This window comes from Chrysemys picta, chromosome 9 (genome assembly GCF_011386835.1).
Source record: "Chrysemys picta bellii isolate R12L10 chromosome 9, ASM1138683v2, whole genome shotgun sequence".
Lineage (NCBI taxonomy): Eukaryota > Metazoa > Chordata > Testudines > Emydidae > Chrysemys > Chrysemys picta.
In genome coordinates this window covers 75265256-75281754 of record NC_088799.1, presented here as the reverse complement: position 1 = coordinate 75281754, position 16499 = coordinate 75265256, and the positions used below count along the sequence as shown (strand labels likewise).

At 41.0% G+C, this 16499-nt stretch overlaps 1 protein-coding gene across 1 annotated transcript in view; it reads right to left on the bottom strand.

Annotated features, from left to right (window-relative positions):
- The window catches only part of LOC135973420 (protein POF1B-like), a 40387-nt gene that overhangs the window by 16242 nt on the left and 7646 nt on the right, over positions 1 to 16499 (bottom strand). Inside the window, exons 2-3 of the mRNA XM_065556496.1 lie at positions 11065 to 11172; positions 6180 to 6386 (exon numbers count right to left, since the gene is read on the bottom strand). Of these exons, the coding sequence (XP_065412568.1) occupies positions 6180 to 6386; positions 11065 to 11172 (315 nt within the window). The remainder of the gene's footprint in view (positions 1 to 6179; positions 6387 to 11064; positions 11173 to 16499) is intronic.

Below are 16499 nucleotides of genomic sequence, written 5' to 3'. Positions count from 1 at the left end.
CTAAATGAATTCTTCGCATCTGTCTTCACTGCAAAGGATGCAAGGGAGATTCGCAAATCATGTCATTCTTTTTGGTAACAAATCTGAGGAACTGTCCCAGAGGGGGATGTCAATGGAGGAGGTTTGGGAACAGATTGATAAATCAGTAATAAGTCACTAGGACCAGATGATATTCACCGAAGAGCTGTGAAGGAACTCAAATATGAAATTGCAGAACTACTAACTGTGGTACGTAACCTACCACTTAAATCAGCCCCTGTACCAGATGCCTGGAGAATAGCTAATGTAATGCTGATTTTTTAAAAAGGCTCCAGCGGTGATCCTGGCAAGTACAGATTGGTACGCCTAACTTCAATGCCAGGCAAACTGGCTGAAACTAGTAAAGAACAGAATTATCAGACACACAGATGAACATGATACGCTGGGGGAAGAGTCAACACAGCTTTTGTAAAGGGAAATCATACCTGGCCAGTCTATTAGATTCTTTGAGGGGGCCAACAAATGTGGACAAGGATGACATAATGGATATATAGTGTACTTGGATTTTCAGAAAGCCTTTGACAAGGTCCCACCAAAGGCTCTTAAGCAAGGTAAGCAATCATTGGATAAGAGGGAAGGTCCTCTCATGGATCAGTAACTGATTAAAAGATCGAAAACAAAGGATGGGAATAAATGGTCAGTTTTCACAGTGGAGAGAGGTAAATAGTGGGAGCCCCCCAAGGATGAGTACTGGGACCAATGCTGTTCAACATATTCACAAATGATCTGGAAAAGGGGGTAAACAGTGAGGTGGCAAAGTTTGCAGATGATACAAAATTACTTGATATATTTAAATCCAAAGCTGACTGCAAGGTGTTACAAAGGGATCTCACAAAATATGGTGACTGGGCAACAAAATGGCAGATGAAAGTCAGTGGTGATAAATGCAAAGTAACGCACATTGGAAAATATAATCCCAATTATAAATACAAAATGACGGGGTCTAAATGAGCTGATACCACTCAAGAAAGAAATCTTGGAGTTTCTCTAGATTGTGCTCTGAAAACATTGGCTCAATGTGCAACAGCAGTCTAAAAAAGGTGGTGTTTGAGGAAGACCGAGAGCCAGTATTTACACTGGGTTATACTAGTCTTTGGCCTTTACTGATTTTTCTCTTATTACTATTATATGTTGCTATGTTTTCTTTGTAACCTTTGCTCAATTATGGTTCTTATGGTAGCTCTGCAAGGGCCAAATCCTGGTCATGTTAAAATCAACTGGTGCTTTGCCACTAATTTTAGTGGGATAAGGGTTTGGGCATAAATGAATAAAATGTAATGTACTTTGCCTGTTGGATGTTTAAACATGTTAATTGAGTTGCAGCTTGTTACCTTTGCCAAATAGAGGTATCAGTTTTCTTGTCTGCTGTCTGGCAGAACTGGTAAACAATGTGAGGAGTAGGTAGATACTCCCTTACCGTATGTTGCCATCTTTTGCCAAATGAGTAATGATGGGAACACACATGTTTCAGAAATTTCTGTGAAACAAAATTCTCTTTTGGTTTGCCACCTCAGTTTTAGAAGATAATTATAGCTACACTTAGCAGCTCCACAGCACTCTATGTCACCAATGTGTTGCACAAACTTTAACTGACATTTAAGTACTGGAGAAAAGTACATTGTCATATTTTTAATCATTCTGGTAGCATGTTGAGGAATATTAATAACGAGTAGGGGCACCATAAAATGTCTAGTCCACGATTCATGCCTAGACACCTGCATTTCTTTGTCTAATTGTTACAGCCAAAGTTTTGAACAGTAAGTTAAACTGTAATGGTGAAGGGAGACAGCCACTGCATTTACTTAGTGGGTAGGATGAAGAAACACAACTTCAGCTTTATTATGTGTGTATAAGTGTAGTTTGCTATATGAGCAAAATCCAGAACCAAATCCACTTATATATATATATATATAAAAACAAGTAGTAAATAATTCCAACCTACTCTCTGTTTAAAAACAGTAGTGGTTCATTTTGATTTTTACCAAATTTAGAAGATCTGTTGTCTAATCTTTCAGGCTTACCTATTTGAAAAAAAGGCCTCTCTTTGTTCTATGAAGAAAAAGGTATGATGGGGGGGGAGAAGAGAGAGAGAGAGAGCGTGTGAACATGGGACCACAGACAGAACCTTAAAACCTGCAGCAATAGAAAAAACGTTAAGAAACTGTTCAACCATAGCACTCAGGGCCGGCTCCAGGCACCAGCAAAGGAAGCAGGTGCCTGGGGCGGCCAACAGAAAGGGGCAGCACTCTGTCTGTTATTGGGGTGGCACATGCAGGTCTTCGGCGGCAATTCGGTGGCAGGTCCTTCACTCCCAGGGCCGGCTCTAGGCACCAGCAAAACAAGCTGGTGCTTGGGGCGGCACATTTTAGGGGCGGCATGGCCAGCGCCAGAATGCCGCCCCTAAAAATGTGCCCCGGCCGCCCTAGCTCACCTCCGCTGCTGCTGCCACGGCGCGCGAAACAGCTGATTCGCGTGCCGCTGCTCCCCCTCCCTCCCAGGCTCTCAAGTCTGGGAGGGAGGGGGAGAAGCGGCGCCCGCGCCACGGCCACTCGGAGTCTCCCCCTCCATCTCTCCCTCCCTCCCTCCCAGGCTCTCAAACCTGGGACGGGGGGGAGACTCCGAGTGGCCGCGGCGCGGGCGCTGCTTCTCCCCCTCCCTCCTAGGCTTGAGAGCCTAGGGGGAGGAGGAAGGGCTGGGGATTTGGGGAAGGGGCGGAGTTGAGGCGGGGCCGGGGGTGGGGTAATTAAAGAACCAGGGGGGGGGCAAAATTGTTTTTGCTTTGGGCGGCAAAAATCCTAGAGCCAGCCCTGTTCACTCCCTCTCTTCCTTTTCGGCGGCAGCAAAATCGGAGGGGGGGGGTTGTTTTTTTCTTTGCTGCTTGGGGCGGCAAAAAAGCTGGAGCCGGCCCTGATAGCACTATGTTTTATTCTTGTTTAAGAATTATAGAGATATTAAGCAAAGTATCTTGAAAGCACAGAGTCCAGTCCTGTAAGATGAATGGAAGTTCAGGGCCCAATCCTATAGCTCTTACTCAACTGAGTACTGACAATGTCCTTAGTGGAATTACTAATATGAATAGCTCAGTGGTTTGAGCATTTGCCTACCAAACCCAGAGTTGTGAGTTCAATCCTTGATGGGGCCACTTAGGGATCTGGGGCAAAAAAATCAGTACATGGTCCTGCTAGTGAAGGCAGGGGGCTGGACTCAATGACCTTTCAGGGTCCCTTCCAGTTCTATGAGATAGGTATATCTCTATGTATTATTAAAATCTTGCAGGCAGCCCAAAATAACCTCTGTTATTTCTCAAAAAATGAAATCTGATACACAATGCTAGAATAATTGTAGAGGAAGTCCTAGAATTTATTAATTCCTTAATTACGTTGGAAGAGCATGTTTAACATATTAATGTTTATTACGTGGTAATTTTTGCTACTAAATAAACAATTCAGTATAGTTCCACATTAATTTAACAATTTATTGGTAAGTGCAGACAGAAAGTAATCCTGACAGGGCACTATAAATATATCCTTTGTGGAGGACTTCTGACTGTTTCAGAAGTTGAGGATGAATTAATTTCTTGTTTATTCGTTTAGGCAAAATATTGATTTTAGAGGTATGACTGCATGACTGGTTAAAGCCCCAAAAGGATAAACAGTGACTAAACCAACAAGTCAAACTTTGAGACACCTAAGTTGCAATAGAAGAATGAACAGTTAATAGATGAAAGATCTGATTTATAAACTAGAAAGATAAGTAGTAGTACACAGTACTTAATAAAGACATTTGTTTGGGAGTAATGTGATTTAAGGTGTGAAATATATTTCATGAACAAAAGAACTTTCTTAGAACCCATGTTCAAAAATTAAATGGTTGAAAGTCTAGAAATTTAAGTTTCTAGAGAGTTAAGGTTCCACAGCTATTTAAGTCTGCCCCTCTTATACTTCATGGAACATACATATATTGTAGAGTTTTGTGAAGAAGGAAAGGGAGGGCACCTGACATATGTTGAGAGGCTTTTCCAAATGGTATGGGAAAAGGTATGAAGTTGGCAGAGCAAGGGGACAAAGAACAGTCATAAGGGAAGCCCAGTGAGGAAGCAGGAGGCGATGTAGGAGAAAATGAGGACAGAGAAATAGAATAGATTTATGAAGGGCTTTGAAATGAAGCAGGAGAAAGGATACACTAGTGCAAAATTTCAAGAAGGAGTAGGAAAAAAAAAAGATATGGTCAAAGACACAGGGAAGGGTAAGTAAGCATAATAGAGGGTCTTCCTTTGCACTTTCCCAGTCATAATCACACTGGTAACGGTGGATGGGACTAATATAGAAATGTTGTTAATTTCAAGGAAAATATTGTCACAAAGAAATCTGTGCTGGAATGATTAGCTTGACAATATACATTAACAATATATATTCATTTGGCACTACTCCAGTTAACAGCCCAAACCCTTCATAGGTGAAACTGAGTGCTGCTGAGACTAGCTACAGTTAAACAAATTAACCATTTGGTTGGCTAAGATCAGTGTATGGCATACTGATGGATGAACATGGGTGTTAGTCAAAAAGCTAAGTGAATGTTAGGAACCACTAGGAAAGGAATAGATAATAAAACAGAAAATATCGTAATACCAATTTATAAACTGGTCATGCACACCTTGAATACTGCGTGTATTTCTGGTCACCTCATCTCAAAAAAGATATATTAGAATTGGAAAAGTTACAGAGAAGGGCAACAAACATGATTGGGGAATGAAACAGCTTCCATATGAGGAGAGACTAACAAAGTCGGACTGTTCAAGCTTAGAATAGAGACGACTAAGGGAGGATATGATAGAGGCCTATGAACTCATGAATGGTATGGAGAAAGTGAATAGGGAAGTGTTATTTACCTCTTCACATAATACAAAAACTAAAGGTCACCCAATGAAATTAACAGGTAGCATGTTTGTTTTAAACATAAGGAAGTTTTTCACACAATGCACAGTCAACCTGTGGAATCGTTGCCAGGTGATGTTGACAAAGACCAGACGTATTACTGGGTTAAAAAAAAAATTAGATACGTTCATGGAGCACAGATCCATCAATAGCAATTAGCCAAGATGGTCAGGGACGCAACCTCATGCTTCAGATGTCCCTAAACGTCCAACTGCTGGCAGCTGGGATTGGCCCTGTTCTGTTCATTCCTCCTGAAGCATCTGACACGGGCCACTGTCAGAGACAGATACTGGGTAGATAGACCATTGGTCTGACCCAGCATGGCTATTCTGAACAGCATGTAGAAGGTATTGTATATATTGACCATAATTGTTAAAGAAAAATGAGTCTCTTTATTGGTTTCTCTGTAGGAGTGCATACAGTCTCACTGATGAGGAAAAACTATGATCAATTCCTACCAGATGTTCAGAACCAAGTCAATCTACATACCTTACTCCTGAATATAAAGAAGGATTCACCTATTGAGGGGGGATACATTTTCTAATCTTTTCCATTTTAGGCATAATACTATACTCAAGGGCAAAATTTTCAGCTGCTTCATAATGATTGTGTTCCTCCTGTAACTACCTATTGGCATATGCCAACATGGGGTTTTGCAAGTGCAATGGGCACACACAATTTTACGGAGGCATTCATTCCACACACAATTGAAAAATTAGCCTCCAAATGCTACAATCTGTATATTGAGAGGAAAGTATCTATTTAAAATTCTCATTTCCATCTGCAGGTGACATGATTATAAAGCATGATTATTGAAAACTGCTCTACTGCTCAGATTCCAACCAAAAAATGCCTTCCATTTGGGCCCCTAGAAATTACAGGGTTCCTGAAACAATTTTAGAGCAGGACCCTTTCTAGGTCAGAACATTGCCAGTTCAAACACTTAACCAAACATTTCACATACTGTGCTGACAGTACAAGAAAATGGAAAAGCTGAGATTTGCAGCTATACATATACATTTTGGCTCTTAATTTAACTTATTCTAAGCATTTTCAAAAAGGATGTATAGAACATAATCACCACACTATATAATTTAAACTAAGCTCCCATGGACCTTTAGTTTAATTTCTTGGTAAAATGCTGTGCACTATATACAATATTAATATGCTGTGAAAAGTAAATTATTAAACAGGAATTCTTCTTACTGGTTCTTCTTCACAGCCTCGGATTGTTACCCTCTGCACTGTGTTCGTTCCTCTTCCACCATCACTCACAGAGATTGAGCTTATTTCGCAGGGACTGCAACTTTGTGTTTCTCGGCACTGGTGGATGATTTGGGGCTGTTCAGATTGCTGGCATACCTGGCTAACCTGGGATTGGTTGGACTGGTGGGAAAACTGGTATTGTTTCTCCTTTAAAAAAAAAATACATAGGGGATTCAACATTATTGTAGAATCAGAGAACATTACTCTCTCTCCAGTACAAAGCCTCTGTATAAATGAATAAAATGAATTCTTGCATGGGAAAACTCAAACGGTAGTTTATGTTGATCAGCTAGGCAAATATTTTAATTATATTATTGAAAATGCCACAAATACATGCTTGACATTTAGCATATTACAACATTAATGCAGTATTTGAACAGTGTTGTAGCTGTGTTGGCCCCAGGATATTAGAGAGACAAGGAGGCAGTGTTGCCAACTCTCATGATTTTGTCACAAGTCTCATGATGATTATTGCTTTCCTTTAAGACCCAGCTCCTAGAGTCAAGTGGATATGTAATGATTTCAGCCTTCATTCTTAAAGAAAAAGTAAATTTCTAGCCCTCGTGGCTGTGGAGTAAACTTCAAAATGTGACCCCCTGTGCACCTTAAAGGTTCAAAAAGCAGAAGGCAAATACAAAGAACACCACATCTATTATTTTTACATACCCATGATTTTTGGTGAGCCTGAGTCATGATTTTTGAACATTTGGGGTTGGCAAATACTGCAAGATGGGTGAGGTAATATATTTTATTGGGCCAACTTCTGTTGGTGAGAGAGATAAGCTTTCGAGTTTACACAAAGCTCTTCTTCAGGTCTGGGAAACACACTCAGAATATCACTGCTAAATACAAGGTGGAACAGCAAAAAGAACAGGAGTACTTGTGGCACCTTAGAGACTAACAAATTTATTAGAGCATAAGCTTTCGTGGGCTACAGCCCACTTCTTCGGATGCATAGTGGGCTGTAGCCCACGAAAGCTTATGCTCTAATAAATCTGTTAGTCTCTAAGGTGCCACAAGTACTCCTATTCTTTTTGCGGATACAGACTAACACGGCTGCTACTCTGAAAGGTGGAACAGATTATTTAGCATAAGTAGTTAACACATTTTTCAAAGGACCATTCAAGGTTAATAGGCCACTTCACCTTGAATGGTTCCTTGAAATATGTGTTAACTACTTATATTAAATAATCTGTTCCACCTTGTATTTAGCAGTGACACTCTGAAGTCTGATCTACACTACAGAGTTAGGTTGACACAGAGCAGCTTACGTCGACCTAACTATGGAAGTGTCTACACTTAGGCTATATCTACACTAGCAATTGAACGACAAAACTTTTGTCTTTCAGAGGTGTTTAAAAAAAAAAAAAAAAAACCTGAAAGACAAAAGTTTTGCCACGACAAGTGCCAGTGTGAACAGTGCGCTGTCGGCAGGAGAGCTCTCCTTCTGACAATGCAAATGCCACTCGTTGGGGGTGAACTTTTCTGGTTGGCAGGAGAGCCAACAGCAGCCACACTGCATGACTTTTAGCAGCACAGCTGTAGCGATACAGCCATGTCGCTAAAAGCTGTGTAGTGTAGACGTAGCCTTAAATATTGCTCCTGCCAACGTAACTGCCCTGCTACGCCGACTTACTAAGTCCACCTCCATGAGCGGCGTAGAGTCAAGGTTGATGCAGTTAGGTCAATGCAGTGTAAGTGTAGACACTGTGTTGCTCACATTGACTGTTACTGGCTTTCAGGAGCTGTCCCACAATGCCCCACACTGACAGCATAATCGATAAAAGCGTTCCTGTTTCGGACGCGGACCACCGACACAAGGAGCCAAGTGCCGATATGCACAAGCAATGTAATTACTGCAGCAACTATGCCTACGTAAGTTAGGTCGACTTAATTTTGTAGTCAAGTATCAGAGGGGTAGCCGTGGTAGTCTGGATCTGTAAAAAGCAACAGAGAGTCCTGTGGCACCTTTAAGACTAACAGATGTATTGGAGCATAAGCTTTCGTGGGTGAATGCCCACTTTGTCGGATGCATGAGTCATGCATCCAACGAAGTGGGCATTCACCCACGAAAGCTTATGCTCCAATACATCTGTTAGTCTTAAAGGTGCCACAGGACTCTCTGTTGCTTAATTTTGTAGTGTACACTTTGCCTCAGTTTCCCAGACCTGAAAAAGAGCTCTGTGTAAGCTTGAAAGCTTCTCTCTCTCACCAGCAAAAGTTGGTCCAATAAAAGATATTACCTCACCTACCTTGTCTCTCTAATGTTTGAACACTCAAACACAAACTCCTCAGAATCTTAAGAGTTGAAAATCAAGGGGCTGTGTGATTTGTAATAAATTTTTATATTTTACATATGAGATAAATATTTCAATAAAGTTAGCATTCTTAACATACCCATTCATGAAATGGTACTTCCACTTGTTTTTTATATTGATATTTAGAGTCTATTACTATTCTAACATATGTTCCTTTGACATATCCTGTTATAGTAAGAAACACAGAAGTTAGGAAAAGAAATCAAGTTTGAAAGACTTCTATTTTTTGGCTTTTTCTCTGTAGCACAGTTAGTAAGAAAAGTATTTGGAACTGAATTTAATCTGGAGATGGATCAGTAAATTTGCTTCATGAATTTTCAAGTTTTTGATTTTCACAGTGAACAATGCATAGTGACATCTGCAACATTTTTCACATACACCGCTACCTGATAGAACGCCGCCCTTGGGAGCCAAAAAAATCTTACCGCGTTATAGGTGAAACCGCATTATAGCGAACTTGCTTTGATCCGAAGGCGTGCACAGCCCCACCCCCCCGGAGCACTGCTTTATCGCGTTATATCTGAATTCGTGTTATATTGGTTCACGTTATATCGGGGTAGAGGTGTATTATGCAGACTACATGATGCCACATCATTTATGTTTTTATAATGCAGGAAAAATGCAACTTTTTAAAATTTAGCAAGCAGATGAGAGTGATAAGGAAATTGTAAGTAATCTAGAAGCTAGTTTAGGCCACGATTCAACAAAGCACTGCAGCATACACTTAAGTCCCATTGAAGTCAATATACTTCAGTGCTTTGCTGATTTGGGGTCTTATACCTACAAGTCTAATTTAAATAAATAAGTAATTAAATATTTCCACATATAATGCATTTTAAAAATCACCAGCCCTAGATTCTATGGTTTGTTGTTGTTTCTTAATACTTTAAATGGAACATTTGAGTTTGTGAAGTTTTTTTGTAAAATGTATTTTTTTTAATGTCCAGTTTTTGTTTTCCTGCTTTTTTCTAATTTTCCTCTTAAACCATCACTTAAAAAAAAAAAAAAGTCTAAGCATTCCGTCCCCGTATTCCACTCAAAACTTCTCCAACTTTGGAAAAGTTATGCAGGAGAAGAGGCCCTTTATACATACGGTAGTTCTACCGCATTCAGTGGCAAAAAAAGGAGGAAGAAAACAAAAATCCAAAATTTCACAATTTTTTTTCCTGTTTTTGAACAAGACAAACATTTCATGTTTAAATTGCCATCTTGTTTCAAAGTTTTCTGAGGAAAAATTAAATTAAATCTAATGAAAAATACGTTTTTGATCAGACCCCATTTTTTGGTGGCGAAATTTTTCCACCAGCTTCACCACAATGTAATTGGCCAGAAACAAGTAAGATTCCAAACAATACCTTTCCTTATAGTCTTGTTTTTCTAAAATTCATGCAATTTGGAATTATTTCTAGAAGTCAGTGGGACTATCCCCATGCAAATGTAGTTACCAATAAGAGTAAAGGTTCCACAGTCAGGCTCAAAATTATAGTACTAGCAAATAAAGAGGCACAGCAACTCTCAGCTTCAATTTAAAAGGAAGTTTGGGGGGAAAGTTTAACTAACAGGCTGCACACTTTGTAGTTTCTGGAAGGCCAAGCTCACTGCAAATCCCAGGGGCTCCTTGCATTGTTCCCTCCCCTCCATAAGCTCCCCATGTGCTACCCCATCATCTCCCTCTATTTCATGGACTCCCTGCAATTCCCCTCAATGTCCTTCCTGCCATGGGTTCTGTGTGCTCACTCAGTTCTTTCCTCCTCCAATACCAGGGACCCCATTCTCTCCTCCATGTCAGTTGCTGTGTGCCTCTTTCCTCCACCCCCCATTCGCTCCTTGGCAGGGTCTCTGTTTAGCCCTCATTCCCATTTCCTTCCCCCATGCCAGGAGTTCTGTGTGCCCCCCACTCTCTCCATTCCAAGGTCCCTCATTCTCCCCTCCCCATGATAAGAACTCCCTGTGAGCAAACATTCCCCCGACCATCTGGGAGATGGGTCATTCACTGGGTCAACATCTTAACTCTACTGGGGTATTGTTATGATGGAAGGCATTAATGGGTGCCATCAACCAGTTGTTTGATCTATAGACAACTGCAGAGGTGCTTGAAACTGTTGATCTGCTAAACAGAAGATAGGGGTTCCACATGTACCACATTTCTCCCCTTTGATTTCCCCCCAAAATAACAGGGTTCTGGCCACAACATTCCCTGAAATTTTGGAACTGATCAGAAGTGACATTCAAAAGTTATTGTATTATATAGAGACAGACATAGAAATGCCATCAAGTTGAGTGTAGGCCATCGAGAGCTTGGCCAATAGATGTTCCAAACCCTACTCACCTTACTCCTAAAAGAAATTCCATTGATTTTAAGTAAGGATTTGGCCTTTACGTGTACTAAAACAATTCTATCAGATTTGCTTTAATTTCCAAGAGAAGCAAACACTTGAGACAGTAGTAGAAAAGTGTTTGTTTTCTTGCACAACAGATTAATATAAATGATATAAGAAATTATTCACCTGTTCAGGATTTAGCAACTCATATTTTCTTATTGTCTTTTCATAGATAACATTATTCCCTGGGCAGTAACTTCCTCCTCTCAGAAACGGAGACAATGGCTCCTGTAACTGTAAAACATTTAAAGAAAAGTGTTAATATACAATTTTGTGGATATACCACTCCTATTTAGAATTAGGACTATTTTGAATAAAAAGTGTTGGGTTTTTTTTTCAAATGGAAGGACAAGAGCAACATATTTAGGCATGATTCAGTACTGTGTACACTGAAGTAGTAGCTGAGACACTAAAAGGTCATGTTAATTTTACATGGGGAACAAATATTTAATAATGAGCTCTGCAATATAACAGAGAAAGGCATAACACAATCAAATGGCTGGAAGCTGAAGCTAAAAAAATTTATACTGGAGGAAATAAGGCATAAATTTTAACAGTGAGAGTAATTAACCATTAGAACAGTTTACCAAGGGTCCTGGTGGATCCTCCAGCACTGACAATTTTTAAATCAAGATTGAATATTTTCCTAAAAGATCTGCTCTAAGAATTATTTGGGGGAAGTTCTATGGCCTGTGTTATACAGGAGGTCTGACTAGATGATCACAATGGTCTCTTCTGGCCTTGGAATCTATCATTTGAGCTCCATAAGGAAGTGAGTTGAATCAGTGGGGCTTAGCTTGTTTCCACTAAAGTCAACAAAAGACTCCCACTGACTTCTGTGAGCCTTGGATCAAGCCCTTAGAGAGTATACAAGATTGGGCTCATTATTATTATCATTGATAAACTGTGCAAAGACAGGCAGATTATAAAGTGCTAAATCAACTCTGTAGGAGAGAAACTGACCTAAAACACATGTGTTAAGAAGACGACAACTGTTTAGAATAGACCAGAGCAGAGCACAGATATATAAGTAAGAGGAAGGAAACGAAATACAGCATGTATTGACTGGTCACTGGGTTTATCTATGTAAACACCCACTTCATGGCAAGCTGGGCTGTAAATCTACCTCACACTAGCCTGGTGCGCACTAGCTGTCCATGCTCCACAGCGTGCTCTGATCTACCCCTCTACAAGTAGATCAGCACTCCCTTTGGAACTTTTAGTGCTTGACGGAACGGTCCATATGAACAGCTAGTGTGTGGCAGGCTAATGCACGGCAGATTTACCCCCCAGCATACCGTGAACTAAGTATTTGTATAGGATATGTCTACACTGCAGTGTAAACCCAGGGTTAGCAGTCTCTGGGTTTGTTAATCTAGAACATCTACACTTATTTGTAAACTCCAGGTTAGGAATTGTTGAACACGTGACCCCAAACCGGGGCTCCAACATCTACACTGCATTATGCAGGCCTGAGTTCAACCACCCATATCCCAGACTTCCTAGCACCCTCCCAAAATGGCCACTCTAACCCTTTGTTTGTGGTGCAGTGTGGGAAAATTTGGCTATCCACAAAACCTGACTATCCAGAGAACAAAGAAAGTGGGATTGTGGGATACTTTTGGTGGCTTCCCAGAGCACTAGTCCAAAAGGGCATGAACTCTGGGTCCAAATTTGACTCAGGCTCAGACTCTCCACCCCTGTGGTGGGATCCTGGGATCCTGGGAGCCTGGGTTAGTGCAATGCGTGTGTAGGTGGAAGGGGGATTAGGTTTGAGCCTGAGTTCAAACCCTGGGCTTACATTGCAGTGACTAAACTTGAGCACCCAACAAAAGGGCACGTTTGAAAATCTGGACCTATGCAACTTGCCCAAAGTCATAACAAAATTCTGTGCCAATGCTATTAATAGAACACAGATCTCCAGTCCTAATCCAGTGCTTTACCGAGATCTTCCTTCCTTTTCCGAGCTAATAAAAAAATATGTTGAGGGCTAGTAACAGTACTGTGTCCAGCACATTTTAAAGAACTGGTTGTGGGAGATACTGTTTAATGTAAAGAAGTAGCATTTCTATGGCTGCGGCAGCCACTCTTGAGAGCCAGCCACAGACATTCTTTATCCTAAACACAACTCTTCCACATATTTGGGTTAAGCAGTACTTTAGGGTGGTCTTTAAATAATGAAAATGGCTACCCACATTGTGCTCATGCTAAAACATCTAGGTCCTATTGCCACAGTAGTGCACATCTGCTTTCACCCCCAATCACCAGTGCTAGGTTTCATGCAGGTAGTTAGTTTTTTTAACATTATTGAGCATTGTGCACTTTTCCCCACGTTATACAGAAGATTTGGGGGCAGGGGCATACATCTGCTGGGCAAAATTAGAATGCTCAGTGCTAGCATTTTCTTTTTTTCAGTTCTTTCATTTTCACATAACACACCAATGGAGTTAGCCTCTGTGCCTTGTCTGCAAAATGCAGGTAAGAATCAAAGCTTATGCAGACTTAATGGGACAAAGCTTCAGCTAGTTTAGATCAGTATAACTCCATTGAACTCAACAGAGCTACACCAATTTATACTAGCTGAAGATATGACCCATAAAGTACTCTCATCTCTACAAATGAAAAGCACTGTAAATACATTATTTATTGTTTTCTTTTCTCAGTCCCTCCCTTCTGAGATGAGAAGCAAAGAAAATCTGTCTTTTATTTAAATAGTGAAATGATTGGAACATAAGAATTGCCAGATCAGACCACTAGACCAGTGGTCTCCAAACTTTTTTGGATCGCGCACCCCTATCAGTAAAAAAATTTTGAGCACGCACCACCTGCCGCGCCGGCTCTACCATTTTTGCCAAAGCAAAAAAAAAAAAATGCTCCTCCTGCCACGCACCCCCAAGGATCCTCTTGCGCACCCCACTTTGGAGACCACTGCCCTAGACTACTTACTCCAGTATCCCATACCTGACAGCACCAAGTGCTCCAGAGCATAGTGCAATGACAACTGTGAAATAAGATGTTCCCAGGAGAAGTTTCTCCTTTTAAATTCGATCATTTTCATTCTCTAAATTCTATAATTAAAAAAGAAATCCTACCAACTGTGTTTGCTTTCATTTGGCAAGTATTTGTTTCCACTTCTTCTAGAGTAGCACCCACATAAATTGACAACTTAAATTCCAGGTGTGCACTAGCAACATTTACAACATCAAGGACAGAGCTACAGCCCAAATTTACATTCCTCAAGTAGAGAGACAAGGTGGGTGAGGTAATATATTTTATTGGACCAATTTCCGTTGTTGAGAGAGAGAGAGAGAGAGAGAGAGGCTTTCGAGCTACACAGAGTTCCAAACCGGAAGAAGACCTCTGTGTAAGCTCAAAAGCTTGTCTCTCTCACCATCAGAAGCTGATCCAATAAAACATATTATCTCATGCATCTTGTGTCTCTAATATCATGATACAAACATGGCTACAACACCATATTTCTCAAGTAAGCAGAATTCCCACTGAGGTCAGTTTGAGGATTGGGTCTTTTGTTAGTTAACTGTTATAGAGCAGCAGGAATAACTCACAGGTCATGGTCACTTCCTCCCCTAACAACTTAGCAATGCCAGGAAGATCTTTGTTGCTGTTATCAAAAGTTTAAATCGAAGGGGCATTCAGCACTAGATAAGAGCAATTCCAAAGTAGGTCAGATATCTAGTTTGGAACTCCCACATCTGTGTTGCACTGTAATAAACAGCCTGCAGCAGTTTTTCAATCCTCCTCCTAAAGAGTGAATCATAACACCAGGAAAAAGAAATCAAAGTAGAAAAGACTCTACTCTAGCTAAGCATCAATTATAGTAATTAGAGAATGTCAAAGTTATGAGTACTGCTGAAGACTTGTCATAGTCTTAATCACATTTTCTCCCCTTTGCATAATTAGGGCCTGATCCTGCAAACTTTCATGATACAAGTAATCCTATTGAAGTCAAAAGGACTCCTTATATGAGTACACAACATTCAAAAGATGATACATAGCTTATAAAGCATAACCATGTTTCCAAGTTATCCTACTTTTTAAAGGATATGGACTATAAACTGAAACACCTACAAATTAACATGTGATTGATTTCTTCACACAAATTTCCCTTCCCAAAGACTGCACACTTTATAGATATATAGTTTTGTTTCTCAGTCTTTGGCTCAAGGTAATTACTTAGGTTGAGATTGCCTCTCTGAGGCAGGGAGCTTCTTTTTTGTTGTGTGTTTGCACAGAGCCCTGCGCAAGAAGTTCTGGGCCACGCCTAGGAACTGTGGTAATACAAATAAACAATCGGGAAAAGTTTTGGGGTTTTTTTATACAGAGGTACATACTGTAGTGTGGTGCATTGAAAAATGTATCCTTTTAAGAAACTGGATTATATTTAAAGTAAATAATCTGTTAAAGAGCCTTCAAACCTGCCTAAACTAAATCCACTGCCTCAGGGCTTTGGAATACATCACTCATGCTATTAAGCTCTCTCGCTTGTAACCAGACAGGCCAAACACGCAAAAAAAACGCAGAAATTGGGCTTGTTTTTGGCTTAATTGGCTTGTGAGTTGCTTGTTGGCTAGTTTTTGGCTTGTAGCTTGTTGCTTGTTTGGCTTGTAGCTTGTTGCTTTTTTTTTTTTTTTTTTTTAAATCGGCTCCTGGCATGCAGAGGCAATGGGGGGCAGGGGGTGCCAAGCAGGGGTAAGGGGGGGGAGAGAATATGGGGTGCACAGCAGGTCCACCACAGTCCCAGACTGCACACAGGGGGGATCTAGTCACATAAAGTGTTGCATCCGAAGAAGTGGGCTGTAGTCCACGAAAGCTTATGCTCTAATAAATTTGTTAGTCTCTAAGGTGCCACAAGTACTCCTGTTCTTCTTTTTGCGGATACAGACTAATACGGCTGCTACTCTGAAACCTGTCATAAAGTGTTGGGGTTCTTAGGGATTGGCTTGTTTTGACCTTGTTTTGAAACGGGATTAGCTTGATGTTTTACTTATTGTGAAAGTCGGGGTGCTTATTTACCACGTGAAAGTTGGCAACTGTGCTTGTAACTTGTAAAACTATTTTACGCTAATAAAAAGTACTGAAGTATTCTCATAGGTATAAAGACCAGAAGACTATTAAGGTAGAACACATCTCTCATCTTCTAAGATTTAAGGAAAGATTCAAAACGCTACGTATAATAATATATTTAGAGCTCAGCGGGATGTTTTACGTTCACAAGTGCCAGGGGCAGGGCCGGCTCCAGGCACCAGCGGAGCAAGCTGGTGCTTGGGGCGGCAGATTCCAAGGGGCGGCATTCCAGCCGCCCTTTTTTTTCCTTTTTCTTTTTGGTGTGCCACTCAGGCCACCTTGTAGGGGGCGGCGGCCCAGAGGAGGGGAGCACCCTGCAGCAAACTCGGCAGAGCAGCCCGCATCCTTCCCTCCCAGCCGACCGGAGCGGCGCGGAGCCCTCCTCCCAGCCCAGCTCCCTGCATCCTGCCCGAGGGGAGGCGTTGAAGTGCCCAGACGGAACCACCAGCCGGCTCCAGGAGATGCGGGAGCCCAGC